Source organism: Xylona heveae (genome assembly GCF_001619985.1).
Source record: "Xylona heveae TC161 unplaced genomic scaffold L228scaffold_1, whole genome shotgun sequence".
In the NCBI taxonomy this organism is placed as follows: Eukaryota; Fungi; Ascomycota; class Xylonomycetes; order Xylonales; family Xylonaceae; genus Xylona; species Xylona heveae.
In genome coordinates this window covers 137,259-154,425 of record NW_017264193.1, presented here as the reverse complement: position 1 = coordinate 154,425, position 17,167 = coordinate 137,259, and the positions used below count along the sequence as shown (strand labels likewise).

The 17,167-nt window shown below is 48.1% G+C and overlaps 7 protein-coding genes across 7 annotated transcripts; 3 read left to right on the top strand and 4 right to left on the bottom strand.

The window, feature by feature from the left end:
* Positions 1 to 28: 28 nt before the first annotated feature.
* On the bottom strand, positions 29 to 1,738 carry L228DRAFT_264346 (Ribokinase-like protein; the record flags this gene model as incomplete). The annotated part of the gene is made up of 6 exons (XM_018334567.1): positions 29 to 608; positions 726 to 843; positions 975 to 1,187; positions 1,371 to 1,450; positions 1,522 to 1,532; positions 1,592 to 1,738. The coding sequence occupies 6 exons, from the start codon at positions 1,736 to 1,738 to the stop codon at positions 29 to 31; spliced, it is 1,149 nt and encodes a 382-aa protein (XP_018191464.1).
* A 547-nt stretch (positions 1,739 to 2,285) lies between these two features.
* On the bottom strand, positions 2,286 to 6,507 carry L228DRAFT_235036 (proliferating cell nuclear antigen; the record flags this gene model as incomplete). The annotated part of the gene is made up of 12 exons (XM_018330684.1): positions 2,286 to 2,303; positions 2,360 to 2,649; positions 2,709 to 3,138; positions 3,191 to 3,208; positions 3,284 to 3,317; positions 3,726 to 3,784; positions 4,044 to 4,639; positions 4,692 to 5,143; positions 5,197 to 5,684; positions 5,743 to 5,921; positions 5,995 to 6,126; positions 6,501 to 6,507. 12 exons carry the CDS (start codon positions 6,505 to 6,507, stop codon positions 2,286 to 2,288), a joined length of 2,703 nt encoding a protein of 900 aa, XP_018191463.1.
* A 484-nt stretch (positions 6,508 to 6,991) lies between these two features.
* On the top strand, positions 6,992 to 8,168 carry L228DRAFT_215946 (hypothetical protein). The gene is made up of 2 exons (XM_018330102.1): positions 6,992 to 7,345; positions 7,530 to 8,168. Exons 1-2 carry the CDS (start codon positions 7,280 to 7,282, stop codon positions 7,791 to 7,793), a joined length of 330 nt encoding a protein of 109 aa, XP_018191462.1. The 5' UTR covers positions 6,992 to 7,279; the 3' UTR covers positions 7,794 to 8,168.
* Positions 7,909 to 11,435, bottom strand: L228DRAFT_242286 (putative small nucleolar ribonucleo protein complex subunit Dip2). Its single transcript, XM_018331406.1, has 4 exons — positions 11,373 to 11,435; positions 11,056 to 11,313; positions 9,784 to 10,996; positions 7,909 to 9,734 (listed from the first exon to the last, which is right to left on the bottom strand). The coding sequence occupies exons 1-4, from the start codon at positions 11,387 to 11,389 to the stop codon at positions 8,280 to 8,282; spliced, it is 2,943 nt and encodes a 980-aa protein (XP_018191461.1). The 5' UTR covers positions 11,390 to 11,435; the 3' UTR covers positions 7,909 to 8,279.
* A 253-nt stretch (positions 11,436 to 11,688) lies between these two features.
* On the top strand, positions 11,689 to 13,183 carry L228DRAFT_271885 (P34-Arc-domain-containing protein; the record flags this gene model as incomplete). The annotated part of the gene is made up of 7 exons (XM_018335578.1): positions 11,689 to 11,750; positions 11,806 to 12,047; positions 12,111 to 12,412; positions 12,449 to 12,584; positions 12,641 to 12,741; positions 12,807 to 12,855; positions 12,906 to 13,183. 7 exons carry the CDS (start codon positions 11,689 to 11,691, stop codon positions 12,980 to 12,982), a joined length of 969 nt encoding a protein of 322 aa, XP_018191460.1. The 3' UTR covers positions 12,983 to 13,183.
* L228DRAFT_989 (hypothetical protein) lies at positions 13,021 to 14,848 on the bottom strand. Its single transcript, XM_018337040.1, has one exon. The coding sequence runs from the start codon at positions 14,638 to 14,640 to the stop codon at positions 13,264 to 13,266; it is 1,377 nt and encodes a 458-aa protein (XP_018191459.1). The 5' UTR covers positions 14,641 to 14,848; the 3' UTR covers positions 13,021 to 13,263.
* Positions 14,849 to 15,288: 440 nt separating this feature from the next.
* On the top strand, positions 15,289 to 17,094 carry L228DRAFT_279169 (hypothetical protein). Its single transcript, XM_018335652.1, has 4 exons — positions 15,289 to 15,380; positions 15,464 to 15,620; positions 15,880 to 15,906; positions 15,957 to 17,094. The coding sequence occupies exons 1-4, from the start codon at positions 15,354 to 15,356 to the stop codon at positions 16,658 to 16,660; spliced, it is 915 nt and encodes a 304-aa protein (XP_018191458.1). The 5' UTR covers positions 15,289 to 15,353; the 3' UTR covers positions 16,661 to 17,094.
* The last annotated feature ends 73 nt before the right edge of the window (positions 17,095 to 17,167 follow it).

The window sequence follows — 17,167 nt, the reverse complement described above, 5'->3', positions numbered from 1 at the left end:
AAAAAAAGGATAGGCGGGTGTACATGTCTCAAACATCCAATGGCACGGCTGAAACCTTCACCTCGGGTTCCCTCAGATATTTGACGTTTCGTACCAGTCTGATCTCCGCGGCCTTTGTATGTCTCAAATGTAACCGCTTTTCGCTATCCTTTTCACGTTCGAGCGCACCCAGTGGGCCTCCGAGCTCTTCCAGTTCCTTGTCTCGTGCAATCTTTGTCTTCTCCAACACGGACTGCATACTCGAGAGCACCTTTTCTGCCGCCTTCGCAAGCGGCAGCTCCACCTGCTCGACGTCATCCGGGCTGATCCAGGACTTTTTATGCGTCAGACCTGCCGCCGTGGCAGCCTCGCGTAACCGCACGACCATCAGCGCCGCAAACATGTCGCCGGTGCCGCTGAAAAAACAGTCGATTGCTGGAACGTCGATGCGGAATATCCGCGGCGACCGATCCGAGCGCAGAGTCGACCCGACGACGGACAGCACGGGCGAAGAGCTGTCAAACGAAATGGACGTCACGACTACATGCGGCACCATGTATTGGAAGTGAAGCACGGAAATGGCTTCTTTCAGAGAGCTGAAGTCGGTGATTTTGATCCCGGATATGATTCTATACAGATTCATTAGATACGGCCAGTTGAGCACACTCAATGCTGAGAGGATGTTGAAGGGTTTTGGGGATAATGAGACGAGGTTTTCATAGGATAGGTCGAGGGGAATTGCTCACTCTGCTTCGAATTGGTTGGGCAGTATTAGGTCTGCGTCGCGCAGAATGTTCTTGTACGCTGGTAGGACGTCGTTGCCCACGTAGAGCTTTCCTTGGTCACCCATGACTGGGTCAAGTACTGTATTTGGTGTTTGTGTCAGCAACGTTTACTCCTTGGCCCTAGGAGCTTCTATGTCGTCCATGCGCGCAATTAAGAACCGCGGAAAGAAGAGATTCAGTGCTTGGGGAAGAGAGATAGGAAAAACACACCCCAGAAAAAACCACCGGGTTTCGTGGAAAACTTCAATCGCAGATCCCTTGCGATTGCGCCAACCGTCATGACTGCCTCCGCGCCGGGAACGTACCCGGAGAGCATCATGTCGAACTCGTTGAGGTAGTTGTGTTTCAGACCATCGTAGATATCGCGCATTTCTTCCGCCGTTGCTCGGGTTCCTCGAAAGTGTCTGTAGCCTGTATGATTGCCTGTAGAATGCATAAAGAACACCGTTTCGTCAGCGACGATAAGTAATGAAAAAGATGTGTCGTTCAAAAACGCTATAAGTCACAGTTGCAACAAGGCTGCTTATTGCGCCAAAGCCCCTCTATCATCGCCCCGGGCAGAGTTTTGTCTCAAATCTCAATGTATAAGAAAAAATCAATACTTACTGAAATGTACAGTGTTCAGAGCAGCGACCTCGCAGCCCAGCGACTGCATGACGAACGTGGCCATTGTATTCCCCACATATCTAAACCTGGTGTGAGCTTTCAAGTTTTCTCGGAACTTTGGGATCTGTGGGACACGGGAAATGCGACTTACCCAAACACGACCTGGACTTGAGTCAGAAACAGTCGCGCGAGCAAAATATGGAAAAGCTTCATGAACTTACATGGCTGGCGACAGCCAACACGCGTGTGTCTGGCACAGCGAATTCGTCATGGTCATGGTCATGGTGGTTGATATCTTTTGCGACTGCTTGAGCTTCTGGCGCGGGGCTGTCGGGCTCCGAGTCAGAGCGCGCTTCTTCCGCACCCATATCCAAAGTAGAATTTTCTACCCTCGGTCGCAATAACTGTTGTAGCTTCAAAAGAACATGTCGGATATAGCTGGAAATATCGTAGGCAAAATTGACAAGTGCACTGCGCCAACGAAGTGTTTCTGTGTGAATCATTTACTTCTTTAGCTGACTGATGAGGCCATACTCCTTATCTTTCGACCATTGGCGGATTTATCTATGGTGGGGCAGCGGAAGTTCCGCCGTTAAGCGGGGCGCTCAACACCGTGTACAAGTCGAATTTACTCGTAGTTAGGTACGTTGTGCATAATTTACGAGAATTGGTGCGACACAATGTAGGTAGAACGGATATTTACTTAATTGACTCTATTTGATGTACTGCCCGAAAAAATTGAAAATGGAGTATTATTGTAATACCAGACGCCCGGCAGTCAGTAGCTTTTTTTTTAAGTAACTGTGCCTATGAACCCATATGGTCCCATTGTAAATAAATTTTGAAACTTCGCTTTCAGAAAAATAAAATAAATAATTCTCCTTTCATGATCCATGTCAAACAAAACAGCGTACTTTACTCCTCATCACCAATCTGTACAATATGTTAGCAAATGTCCCTAAAAGCAGGCGATGTTTGAGAATGCTCACCTTGGGTGCAAGGTAGAAGCGCAAGTAGCTGCTTCCGGCCAGAGCATATTCAACCAGCAGTGGGACTTCGTTTGAGAGGCAGAGCTTCACGGTGCCAGACAGGCCGCTTGCCTTGCAGAAGTTCACGAGGTACTTGAGCGAAAATGTAAGAGCGACTGGCTCTGAAAGATCAATGTTAACGTTCAGGTCAGGGTTGTCGACGTTGCTGTGGCTGCGAAGCGTCACGGATCCACTGCCGATGTCGCCAGTGCAGGCAAACTTGACTCCCTCCTTGGTGGCTTCGATCGAAACTGTAAAAGCATAAAAGTCAGCCTCCGTGTTCCATATGAATGGTGGCAAGCCAACATACCAGATTCGGACAGCGCCATCAAATCCCTGCAAATTCTCTGGAACTCGACAGAAGGCATGGAAATAGTAGCGGCATATTCAGTCTCAGGAATGCCCAGGTGCTCCTGGTCAATGTCCATCAACTTTATGTCATACTCGCTGATCCTGTCGCTCTCGCTGCTCTCGAAGACAAGGTTGACAACATCAGGAGCATCCTCGGCTTTGAGGGTCAAGATGTCTTCATTCTGGGCGCATCGGAGCACCTTGGTAAGGGAGGTCAGGTTGATACCGAGGGCAATGTTTCGGTCGCAGCGGAATGGGGAGAAGCTCTCTGCCTTGAGCATCATCGAGACCAGCGCGACGTGGGAGTTGTCCATAGCCTGCAATGCGATTCCAGAGTCATTGCAATCGAAGTTGCAGTCTTGGACGAGGTCTTTAATGGCATCGACCACCTAACGCATTGTGAGTATTTAACCCGTATAGCAGTATATGGTCGATACGAACCTTTTTCAAAAGGTTGGCCTGTTCAAGTCGAGCTTCAAGCACTGTTTCACAGTTAGATTGCCATACTTTCGAGCTTGACAAGAGCTGTCTTACTTTTGATTCACTTATTGCGACAAAGAGGGACAAACTTGTTCGATTGTGTAGGACACCTGATTGTGGCAATACTGTTTATGAATAGGAAAATGAGATGCGCAAGGCTGGTCGTCGAGGGGCAAGGAGAAGTAAAGCTTGTGTGTTAAGTGACGAGCTGCGATGGATGGAAAACGGTGGGTGATTTATCTTACGCGAAGACGACGCGTCGATTACAGAGAACTCCAGGTCGCGCTCGTGTTCGCGCTAGTCGAGACCAATTATGCCCCGTTCGGGTAATAATCTGATCATGGCCACAGGCTTCAGTTTTGATTCCACTTCAAATTTCTGTATGTTTGTTAAATAGAAATCCATGTTGAATGAAGCATCCAGGTGACAGGCTTGATTGAGATTTACCGCCCATTCTCAGAGAGATATAGATTGTTAGCTGACCACCTTAATTTACTTGAGAAGAGCCCCGAAATTGACAAAGCTTAATCCCCGATCTGCAGTTTTCGCAACTGGCTTGAACATTTGTCGTAAGAATAATGCTATCATTTACTACATTTCTAAACAAGACCCGTATGCTATGCTGCCAAGATGAATTATTTGATAAGGAAATGGGGTATCACGCCTCAGAATATAGTTTCAGATAAAGGAAAGCATTCAAACAGAGTGGCAAAGAAAAGAAATACAGCTTTCACACATTGCAGAAAGCTTAGGTGCGGCCTCAGATGGAAGTTATTCGCCCGCCTACCCGCACTTTGGGCCGCAATCTTATTACCGTTTCCAGTTCACGGAGCATCCGAGTATTCGCTTCGGCCTTTTCACGGACAGATGATTGTCGAACGCGCTCTTCTTTCATTTTTGCAATACGTTGATCGCGAGTCAGGCTGCTCCTTTGTCGTGGCATCGCTATAGCCTCGAATATCTCCTCATCGGAGCTGTAAGTGTCCGAGACAGAGCGCGACGGAATGTCATCGCCATTGAGCGCACGAAGCGCGTCAGCCGGGCTCCCTTCCACAGCAGTAACACCTCCAAGGCTAGGCACGGGCGATCTCACGCCATTCGAAGCCATTGATATTCGTCTTTCGTTCCGATCAATGTTTAGCGCCAGTGCTGTCTTTCCATTTTCCCATTCCTCCATCAAGGCACGAAGGTCGGCCCCAATCGACTCATACTGGCTCATGAGTCGACCGCCCAGCTCTGTCACGTCCTCTGATTCATTTAAGCTCCGATCACTCTCTTCACGCAGAACCTGCATTTTCGCTTGGAGACCCCGGATACCTTGTGAAAGAGAGCCGAGCTTCCGCAACTGCACCCTCACTTTTTCTCGTTCTGGTGTGAAAGGAACCTTGGGAGTTGCAGGAATAAAAAAGGCTGACACTTTAAATCAGCAAGAAGAATCGGGGATTCAGATGTTCGTACTTACATTCGTCTTCTGCGAGAATTCTCCTGATGTTATCACTTGATTCCTCGGTGATAAGGGTCAGTCGCTCCATTTCTGTCACGGCCTTTTCCCACCGGGGAAGATCTGATTTGGTGCCGTCTGTGCGCAAGGCCAAAAGGCAACATAGGAAAACTTTCCTAATTGTATAGATACGGAAAAATAAAGTCTTGATGGTTCTTAGCGACTCCGGATCGTCAATTTGTTGTTCCGACAACCCGGCCGCCAGCTCCTCCAAATCAACAGAGCTTATATCATAAATATCATAGTATTTCTCGAGGTCTATGATGTCTGTCATCGCTTCCAACGTGTGAAAGGCTTCGAGATGAGGTGGCATCATTGCGGAAACACAAGCGTTTAGGGTACGACGGAGACGAGCACATCGGCGGGTCTGGGACTTTTCTTCGAGCCGAGATACAGGGGGCAGTGGCGAGCTTCTGCATTGGTTGAGCATATACTGGAAAACCGTCTATAGAGCATCGACACATACATTCTATACCCTCGAGACACGAGCTCCACCTCTTGAATCAAATTGATCGCAGTAGCACCTGCAGCATCAAATTCTTGCGAGCGATCCACATAGTCAGAAGCAGAATTGAGAGCTCGCGTACGTAAATACTGCAGCCACTGGCGGGCCAAGTAGGCATATGCAAGGAACGTGAGTAGGCCAATCAGTATGGTGGTCACGGCAAGCGGTCCTTTGCTCCAAGAAACTTTTCTGCCGCCAAGCGTCTGGTGCAGAAACAAGACCAACGAAAAGGCAGTAATAGCGGTGATAAGAACACCCGTCAAATTGGAGGAAGCCTTTTCCCCGCTAGCAGAAATGTTCCGATTTTGGGACGATCTGTCCTTCAGGGTAGAGAGGTTGTATGCTGGTTTAACATTTTCATTCAGGAGTTGCGATGCGACTATGATGTATCGAAATCTCTCCAAAAAGCGCGAATTTTCATGTCGGCTCAAGGTAGAGCTGACGGCATACTTTTCGGGAAATAATGGTCAGCGCTGCTCTATCGCGGAGGATAGGGACATGACGTACTGAACAAGAGGTCCTGAGCCTGGCAACGGTGTCATTTGATGTTACCCGTAGAGCACTGGATTCCAAAAATTTCTTTCGAAATGATGATTGAATATTTGACGTGCCACGAGGTGCAAAAGAGTCGGCCGTAATCGTTGATTTATCTTGAGGTTCCTGACGAACGGTGTCTTCACCCTCTCCTGTTTCATTGGTCAGTGTCAAGCTAGTGAGAATGGACAGACACAAAGATAATAAAAAAAAGTTTACAATTACCTTCTAAATATTCTGCGAGCGGAGAGTCGCTGAATACGACTGGTTCCATATTGCCGGCGTAATCAGCAAACGGTTTCCATGGCGCCAGCCCTGGAGAAATTGCCCAGATCTGAGAAGGCGACCCTGTCAAGACTGAAGAATGTTTGTATAAGTAGAAATTGCAGCAAAATTCAGTATATTGGAAAAGAATCTTCCTAGAGACTGAGCGTGTGCATTGGAATTGAATGGGAATCTCAGGAGTGACAGGAGACGGTCAACTATCATACACCTCCGATAATCGTGGGAGTAAGCGAATCAAAGTCCGCGTGGCTTCACCGCCTAGTAACGGAAGCACTGAACAGATCTCAGGGATGGCGTTACCCCGTGATCAACAGAGCAATCAAAACATAATTTGACTTGCATCACTAGCGCATGATCTCTGTTTATGAAATCAAGCCAACATGACACCTGGCGCATGTCGACGTGAATCACAATGGCATTTAAAATTGGACATGGTCTCTCCACACAAGCCATGTTGAACGAGTGAGTTCAGTACTTCGGGTATTCTTTCCTGCGGGTGGTGCCATCCTAAGGCTGAAAGAGGGAGGCTGGTGCTGTAAACATTAAGGAACCCCTACTTTGATAGACGGACACAGACTCTCGGGAATCTATCTCAACAGAATTCGAAACATTTGAAATTCTGGAAGTAATCCATTCATTTTCTATAGTGCACCTTTTGTATGGTAACAGAACTCAAATGGACCATTGAGTCGCTGCTCTGTGTTTGAATTGCATCGTATCTGATACCTTCTAGCAAATGCACATATTTGCAAATATGTGCAGCTGATCTTAGCTTCCCTGCAGATTGATATATGGATGAGATATCTCATATTTCCATAGTGTATCTTCTCTATCATATCGTGCATTGCTTGCTTTGATGAACTTGTCAGTCTCGGACCCTTAAACCCACTCGTTCCGGCAATTGCCGGCCGCGCGAGAGTGACGCTTGACAACCTCAAAGCTATCAAATCACGGTGACATTCAAAGCTAATATCTGAACAATCAGCAAATACGCCCGCAAAACTCATAATCTTGCTATACGGTCCTACATACACGGATTAGCAAGCCCGATTTGAAAACTCCGCATATCTACTGCTCAACAACTCCTGTAGCTGCTAGGAGCCAGCTTCCACAACATCAGCATACCAAAAGCACCTAGGGTTGCAGAAAGCTCCTTTCCTTGGATTACTCTTCAAATCCCATCAACTAGCAAACCTGGAAAGTCAGGGTCAAAGATCGGAGCAACATGATTGACGAAAAGGATCTCGCAATCCACCCCCTCGTTCCCGAAAGCATTCAACACAATAACCTTGTTAGTATCCCCATTTCATATAGCAACATCTCCTCTCGATATTCTTGCACCTCACTGAAGAAGCTTTCTAAGCTTTGGGATGGAATAATACCTCTCCTAAAGTTTGTCGCATGCAATAAGCTTTTCTCTTCGTTGCAATTTCTCGGGAATTCCCTGGCTAATGCGTGTCCTCGTCATTATATAGACTCTCTCCCAGCTACGAAATCTCAGCGCATCTCTTTTCGGCGTTGCCGCTGGCATCCTGGGCCTTGAGTCCTACCCCGGCTTCATCTTCTACTTAGTCGGCACTTTGCTGGTGTCGGCTCTGGTTTACCTCTTTCCTGCTAAGCGTGAACCGAAGAGATACTTCCAAGGCGGTCTTTGGGAGCTGATTGAGAAGGATGTACTCAACGGCTTGATGAGCTTTGTACTTACCTGGACATTGTTCTTTGGTTTGGTCAGCGCTTAAAGAATCTTTGTATTATGGGTTTTATTCTGTCTCGGTTGAATGGCTGAGGTGCATTCATGGGCGTTGGGCTGAATCTGTTGCTTTTGGCATATGTAGAGTACTCATCTGCACTGTGAGCAGCTCTCTTGACGATACATATATCCGGGGCTATGCGCCGCTTCTATATCTTCTTATTTGATAACTTCGTCCTCTTGATTCTCCATCGCTTTCTTCTTTTCCTCTTTTTCTTTGATTCGATTGTTGACTCCAAGCGCCTTCTACTCGCAGCTCGAATTAATAGTCATATATATATCGAGACACATACCGGCGAATTTATTTCACAGAATCTAGTATATATTCGGGTAATGCTATCGCTCAAAGCATGAAATTCGCAGCTTTTGTACGCCGTTTCCCAACCCTTGTCCACAGCGAAAATGTAATCTATACTACAGAGGCCCGATGCCACAAAGCAGATAATGCACGTGGGTGTAAGAAAATTATGGAAACCTAAGCAACGTTGACGAATCCTCTCTTTCTCTTACCGCGCTCAGGCTCCTCGGTCACCTCGGTCTCGTCAATGAAGTCGCTTACGCCCTTATCATGTACGCGACCCGAGACAAATCGCAATGCTGCCAGGTTGAAGCCCATCTCATCCTTCTGGCGGTTGAGTGATTGACGCAAATGCTCCCGGATCGCATCGAGCATGGGGCGAAGAGCTTTGCTGGCGACGATTTGCCTATGGTGCGTCTTCAACATGAAGAACAGGATGCGACAGGTGAGTGGCATGTTTCGCTCTTGAGTGGCCCAGATATCGAGGAAGGTAAACAACGCATGCAGTTTGGAGAAAGGCAGGACCAAGAGAGCGTCTTGGAGTGCCGCAGCTGGGATGCGTTGAACAACTGACAAGACGTGGTCTTCGGCAGAGATATTCCCAAGCGCCATGTAAAGCGGGTTACGTGCAGGCGGCGCGGCATTTGGATTTTCTGCCTTTGCCGCGCGGTAGATACGCATGACCTCGAGGTCGGCAAGGCCCAGATCGAGCGCTTCAGCTATCTTCTCACCAGCCATGAGCGTCTCGGCAGTTTGTTTTCCTGCAGCGACAGCCTCGCGTTGCTCGCCACCTTCCTCGTTTCCTTCCTCTTGTTCGAGCGAGGTCGTTAGCGTGTTCTCGTATAATTCTTCAAGCTCCTTTTCCCGCTCCTCTTCAAGGAAAATCAATTCGTCGGTTTGTCGCCAGGTACGGATGCTTTTGTCATGACTGGCTGTCACGATAAATTCGCCCGTACGACTAGGTACTAGCGCCCAAACCTCGCCGTGGTGGCCATCAATCTTCTGAATCTGCTCGAATTTGTCACCATCCCAATACTTGATAAGGTGATCCTTTGACACGGAAAAGAAGTGATGTCCGTTTCCGTCGTGATTGTGTGGCACGAATGCGACGGCCATAATGCTGTCTTGGTGGGCAAAGAAAGCCTTATGACAGTCACCGAAATCGAGACCCCATAGTCGGACATTCTTATCAGCTGAACATGTGACGATGAGCTTGCTATCGTAAGATATATCCATGTTGAGCACAGGAAGCTTGTGACCGTAGAGATTTAAGAAGAGTTTAAGCGAGTCGACGAAAAAGACCTTGACTGTGTTGTCCAGCAATGCAACGGCAAGAAGCCGAGCGTCTGGGGAAAAGCGGAGGCTTAGAATATCATCTGATACCTTGAGGGTCCGTGTGTGAACAAGTCGAAGGCGAGGCGTTGTCCGTTTGGTGCCAGGAATTTCTTCCTGGACAACTTCAAAGTTCCAGAATTTGGCCGATTTGTCTGCGCTTCCTGTCACAACGGATCTGCCATCAGGATGGACATGCAGCGTCCAAATGGCACCCTCATGAGCTTGAACCGTGTCGATCAGGGTAGAAGAAGCTATATCGAACAACTCAAGTTGACCAGTCTTCGTGCCAACGACCACCTGTATCTGTTAGTAAGTTGCAATATTAGCCTGAAGAGGGGACTCATACAATTTTATCACCGGGAAGGAAGGAAGAGCAAAGAGCATAACCGCACTCCAAGGTTCGAATACAGCTTTGCGTTTTGACGTTCCAAATCTTCAGCGCACCAGTCGAGGCTGAGGCCAACATTCGGTCATCAGAGCTGAGGGCCAAGGTTCTAATGTCGGTTCGATGGCCGGGCATATCGACGGCAAATACACGATTGTAATCGGCCATCTCCTCGTCTTTCGTCTTCTTGCTCTTATCTCTCACGTCCACGCTGTAAACTTCTAGCTGATTATTGGTTGCAGCGACTAGCAGTTGAAGCGCTTTGCTTGGTCTCCCACCGGCCCAGTCCATTGAACGCACTTTTCCGCCGGTCCGGACAATCACATATGAGACAAAAATCTCGGAAACGTCGGCGGATGTGATATCGTCGGCATTTTCCTTCTCTTCTGCCATTGCGATGTCATCACTTTGGCCACTCTCTTTTGCGATTGCTAAGGCTTTCTCCCGTCTGCGTCTTCTTTTGCGGGCTAGACTTTTCCGAACCTCGTTATCCGAACGAATTCTCCAAATTTCAACTGCCTTCTCAGATCCGTGAACAGCGATGAAATCAGCGCGAGGATGGAAATGCACTCCGAGTGTGCGATCCTTGCCCTGCCGATATATGACACCCCTTTCATGAAGAACATCCTTCTCTATGCCTTCATTAACCTGCGACGCAATCTCACGCAGTCCCAGCAAATCTATCGACCAAATCTTCAGCTCTCCGTCATTGCCTGCCGTGATACAGCCACTATTATCTGGAGCAACTCCCATGGTCCAACATTCGCCATTGGTTTGAGCAACATGTGTCTCGATACAATGTTGTGAAGCAATATCCCAGAGCTTTATCAGGGAGTCTTTGCCGGTTGTTAAAAGAAAACCCTCATGTTCTTCGTCCACGCCCATAGCGGATGAGGTGCCCTCTTCGCCATTAACTGCGTCTGCGGTGTCCAATTGAGATGGCGGCTGTAGGAAATGAAGCGCTGTAATCTGGTCCTTGTGACCACGTAGTTTGAAAAGACCAACTTCACCGACAAGGTCCCAAAGAATTACATCCGTATCCTTTGCTCCACTGGCCAGACGGGCACCGGAGTGGTCGAAAGCCAGGCATGTGATTGCTGATCGGTGTCCATTAAAACGGATAATTACGGTCGCGATTCTCGAGTCCCAAAGCCGAATGCTTCCATCAGCATATCTAATGCATTGCACTCTTGGTCAGTAAATGAAGACTCGGGCTTTGAGTGTCTTACGCACCCAACGGCATAAATATCAGGGTCGCTTTTGCTCTGCACGACGGCCGTGACCTCCGCATTGCAGTCATTATCACGCCATCTGCTAAGAAGCTCTCCCTTCTTCACATCCCATTGTAGGACTTCCTCGTTCGCGCCAACTATCGCTCTTCCAGCACCAGTTTGCCGCGAGGACGGTTCGACCGCATTCTCGTCGGCGGTCCAAACAACATTCGCAGAGGCCGAGTTCACCAACCCAAAGGTATGGGAATGCTCATACTTGCTGTGTTATAACTTTATTAGCCACGATTCCAGAGCAATTTCTTCAATAGATCGACTTACTAGTATGACTTCACCATTTTTCTTCGTGCTTGTGATGTTTTTGGACTTTGTCCAAAACTTTTTGAGCGGCTTGTCGGCGTTTTGGATTGCGATGCGCCGTGGAGTGACATCGATAAGCGATGTAGCGTATATCTCATCACTGACCCATCATCAGACCCCCTGCTCAGCCCCAAGGTAGCTAGCTGCCCGACGGTTGTTGCTTGCTGTTGCTACTACGAGGGGTGCTCGACGTCGTTACGAAGCCACTCCACGGCAGCACTTACTCTGAAACATTTCACTTTTATTTGTATCATACCCAGAGCTTTCACTGATCATCATGCTGCTGCTCGACTACCACAATGTTCTCATCCACACGTTACTCACTGAACGTTTCTCTGGGTAGGTTACGGTCTGGCACGTATATGGGACGGTGTGGACTGATAGGCATATGCAGCTCTCCACCTGTGTCAATTGACCAAATAGTCTCTGACTTCGATGGCGTTACTTTTCACTTGTCTACTCCGGAATCCAAGTCGAAGATTTTGATCTCCATCTCCGTGAAATGCTTCAATGATTTGGTCAAATACGGCGCCCAAGATGTCCTTGCACGCGAATACGGTCCATACATCGTCTCCCCAGAGCCCGGCTTCGACTTTTCTATCCAAGTGGACCTGGAAAACCTTCCCGAGGACCCGGGTAATTCTTTTTCCATTTCGCCTGAAAATACAGAAGGTTGCTGACCACTCCTGGCGTCTCCAGCTGCTCGCGATGAGCTCGTACGGAAGATTTCCCTCATGAGACGAAATGCTATGGCCGCGCCTTTCGAGAGAGCCTTCGAGGAACACGCGAAATTTGCCGAAGAGGCATCCAAATTCTCATCAGAATCTGCCCCTGAAGGCGTTCGGGAAGGAGGAGAGGTTATGGCGATCCATTATCGAGACGAAGAAGCCATCTATGTCAAGGCCAGCCACGACAGAGTCACGGTCATTTTCAGCACAATCTTCAGAGAAGAAACCGACAGAGTATACGGGAAGGTGTTCTTGCAAGTCGGTGTCTCCGCGGTCTTCACCTCTCACGAACCACCTAACATCATCTAGGAATTTGTCGACGCTCGTAGAAGAGCAATCCAGAATGCACCTCAAGTTCTTTTCAGACAAGATCCGCCTCTGGAGCTGCATGGTGTACCTGGTCTGTCTGACCCAGGAACGGGCGAGATTGGCTACGTTACCTTTGGTAAGCTAGGAGAACTTAAAAGTCTGATGACCTTGCTGATTATTCATCTCCAAAAGTCCTTTTTCCGAGACATTTAACGCTCCAGCGCCGAGACGAAGTCATTTCACATATTCAGACATTCCGTGATTACTTCCATTACCATATCAAAGCGTCGAAGGTACGTATAAATAATTCGCACCCTCCAATCCAGAAGACATGAACCATGATTGATCCTCTTTCTAGGCATATATCCACTCCAGAATGCGACGGCGGACAGCGGATTTCCTACAAGGTGAGCGATGGCAAACACCTCCATGTGTCTGCACTGCTAATTTGTTACAGTGCTCCGTAGAGCTCGCCCAGAGAATGAGGAAAAGGAAAGAAAGACCGCCAGCGGAAGAACCTTCAGGGTGCAATAAGTCCTGGCTTCTCACTTGTCCATCTAAGTCCTCATCCCAAAGCGCCCGAGAGTCCCGTTGTCAAAATGCTATTTCCGAGGTACAGAGCGTGAAAGTCCCACTGCCGCTTACATTATCATGATGAAATTTACCATGCATGGCTGTCTTGTCGAACCTGCTTTTATCGAATCTCATTTAGTTCAGGGATCGGTCTGAGAGAAGGACTCCACATATTTAAGATATTCTTGTCAAATTGATAACTTTTTAGACCATACACAACTCCATGGCGCTATTCAAATTAATCATCCACGATAATACACGGTATTGCTGACACTAAGGTTTGGGTTTCCAATGAACTTGATGCTTTTCTTCAATTGCTCTCTTCGTCTTTCATCTTTACTTTTCAGAATTCCTTTTCCGGCGCTCGCCAAGACGCCTCCAATATACTGTGAACTCGCGTACACGGCAGAGAGCATGTCCGTTTTTGCGTGAGAATCTTTTGAATCCTGTCTATTATCATTCACCTTCGACCCATACCTCTGAGCCTTGAGTTCCGAGATTGATGGCGGTGCAAGTGACGTCGAGGAATAACTAGGATAGATGATATAGTGGCCTTTCCTGATGGCTTCCCTTCGCTCTCGAGCTGACGGCCAAACGACGCCTTGGTAGTCATTCCCGCTCGAACGGCGTGGCGAGGGAATAAACTTGAATCGTTGCTTGCTCTCACTCGTCGTGTCGGACTTCCGCTGCTCAGTCTTGGGCGACCCCCTGCGTAAACGAGACATTATCGAGCTGCGAAGTGAAGCAGACCCTTCGTCATCTTCAGAGTCAGATTCGAAAAAGCTGCCTTGATCATGAGGTTTCGATGACTCTTTATGCTCGTCTGAAAACGAGTACGAACGAATTGTTTTTGAAGCGTTTGGCACAAAGGTAGTCTTAGGTTTCTGGTCCTTCGTGCTCGTCACTGATGCGACCTCTTCAGCTGAATTTGCAGAGAGCCGCAAAGAGAGAGACGCAGATGGGATGTGCTGATCGAGAAGTGGTCTTTTCCCTTTAAGATCGCTTTTGTTCAAAGATCCTCCATTGAGGTTTCGCTCACTATTCGTGGCTTGCCTCACCGCACTGATTCGCGGGCTTCGACGAGGAACAGACTGTCGCGGAGAGGCAACATATGAACAACCCTCTCCTTTGTTCCTGCCATAAGCAGAGGACGCATCGACGTGCATGTACATCCCGACATCTGACTTTTGCTGGAGATACCCGGCGCTCGGGTTACGCATACTGGACTGTGTAGAGCTCTTGTCTAGCTCTGGTGGTTCTTCAGACACCGAAGGGTTCAAATAAAAATCAATTATATCTTCCTCTTCACTATATATGCTTGACGACCTTCGAGGTACCGATGGAAGAGGTCTTTTGACGTAACTGAGCGAGTGGTTTGAGAATGATCGGAAAGATGGAACACTGCCGTCCATTTTATTTTTTCTTTCTGCCCCAAAAAACAAACCTGGATAGAAATGGGAGGTTTGGCCCTCTTGATATAGACAATTTACCTTGAGGTGCTCACAAGTGAGAAATATATCTCGAGGGCTCACAATAAAAGGGGAAATGTTTTCGTGCAACCATGCAGAGCAGGAGAAACAGGAGAATTTGGAATCTATGAAAAGTGCATTCCGCCACATGACGGTCTATATATGAGCCGGACATCTTGGGTTATTCTCGTCGCTTTGTCTACATGAATCCTCTAGATATCCACATAAAGGCCATCCCTCGTGCAGTAAACACAAAGAAACGGAGCCACTCAGCTAGCCCGGTTCCGGTGTTTTCCTCATGTCACACGCGGCAGGGTCGTTAAAATTTCCCGGCCGATCGGGCGGTTACACCGAGGCCACACCAGAATAGCAACGGCCCCCGTCCTCTCGGTCATACATCATGCATCTAGTTAAGCGAAGATGACGCTCTCAACAAAGATCATCAAGAGGATAAAGGGTTCGTAGGGTAAGGCAAATGCCTTTGTTTAATGTATATTGTGAGAGGAGAGCGTGTAATAAGCTCCGTAAAAAAATACTGTGGAGTTGTTTTGTCCGATCCAAGTCGTGTTTACATGACGGAACCAACATCGATGGCTGATCTGGTCCGTGCGAGAGATCCAACCCCGAGCCCCGTCGGCCCCGAGGGATGAACTCGCGCCAATGCAAGCCCCCGCTTCACAAACGCCCCTCCCCCCGGGCCCCAGGCTCTTCCCGCTCGTGCAGATCGGCCAAGACATTCCGCAGCGGTTTTATTTCAACGTCACTTGATGCGCTTACGGGGTACGCTAGCATCGCCCTCACCTTTTCAATCTTTCAATGTTGGAAGAAGACGCACGATTGTCGTAGGTAGATTTTGAACAAAGATGGTACTCTTGTCGGCAATATCAGCGGTTCGTTTCTCTCCCCCCCCAAATCTCCATTAAATCATGAGGCCCCCGTTTCATTGGTTGTCGGCTAATGTTTTTATGCGCAGCAAGCTATAAGTCGGTTGCGTGGTTATGTTCCTCCACCAACGTCGTATAGCTCGGTGCCTCTCTCGAGACGGGCGGCAGTACTGATATTACTGTTTGCTGATCGAAGAGGGGATTTAAAAGTCGTGCTGACTCTGCGTGCGAGCACATTAAAATCGTGTAATATCTTCCCCGCCCCCCCTGATTTTTTTAATTGGATTGTTTATTTTTATTTTGGTTATATTTTCGTTGAATGTTTTATTTCCTAAGCTCGAAAAAATTTATTTGACTCTCAAAAATATAAGAGAGTCGATGGCCTCGAAATTATCATTGTTAAATGTTCAAATAATAAAGTAACGCTGCTGTTAAGATGATTATTCGTTTCCATTTTATATATCGATACTATTCAGTTATCGTGACATGCTGACGTATTGGCAAGATCCTGGCCAGGTCGCCTTACCAGGAGGTTAGTCCTACCGACAGCGTGCGAGACTATCTGGTCTAATGGTCAAGCAGGAAAAGCGGATACACTCTCAGAGACACCGTTCCAAACTGCGCGGCGGGAAGCCTTTGAGGAAATTGGTCTTCCTGACACCGATATGGGGTTACCCAAACAATTCCGCGTGGAGCATCTCTGCGAGCTGCCGGCTACTCTGGCAAGGTCTGAGTTGGTGGTTCGACCTTGTGTAGCCTTTTTACATGCAGAAGATCGCGGCGTTTCTGTCGCGAACGCTGAAGAGACATTAATCCCTAGACTAGATGCAAAGGAAGTGGCTGCAGTTTTCACCGCACCGTTGCAAAAGTTTCTTGATCAGTCAAGTGGAGATGATTCTAATAATCACAATTCTCCATGGTACGAGGGAAATTGGACGAAATGGCATGGTAAAAAATGGAGAATCCATAATTTTAATGTCCCAATTCGGACACAAGCTGGATCCAGGGCAAGATCTGATGAGACACAGCAAACGAATGTAGCGGATCTTCATCCTTCAAGCGGAGGATCCGCTGTGACTCGCTATCGGGTCTGGGGAATGACGGCTCGCCTGCTGGTAGACGCGGCGAGACTGGCATATGATCGAGAACCCGCCTTCGATCATGACAGCACTTTTGGGGCTGAGGATGTCATCGGAAAGCTTCTGGCGTCGGGACGCCTGGGTGACGGACGAAGCCAGGACGATGAGCTTGCGCGCGAAGAACTGAGCAAGGCACCAAAGCTGTAGAAGCAAGCCAATCCTTTTTGAAACCTGACGTGCAACCATTCGATAGATCAAACACCTAACCCTCCGCACAAACCATGGTACTCCTCGCGTCCTGATATTTGCCTAGAGCTGTTAGGTACCATTGCGAACAGGCAGTCGTTGCTAGCTTCCGCTCCTTCCCCATAGGTCCCCACATGGAAGTTTACTCGTAGGGCTCCTTCTGAATTTGAGATCCGTCTTCGAAAACAAACTCCAGACATGGATACGTGCTTTGCAATTGCCAACCAATCTTGAGCGGGACTTCCTCAGGATCAACCTTTCTCTGAAGCCCTATATAAACAGTAGATTTCCCCAAACCCCAGATTCCTTCTCCTCTTTTTTCTCCCCTTACGTACCGCGTACAGCTCACATACCGCTCACATACCGTTCACAGCTCTCACAGCTCTCACACAGCGCACACATCTTTCTCATTACCCTTCTCTTCTTCTTTCTTTTCTTCTCCAACTCACTTACGGTACTCAGTTCGTG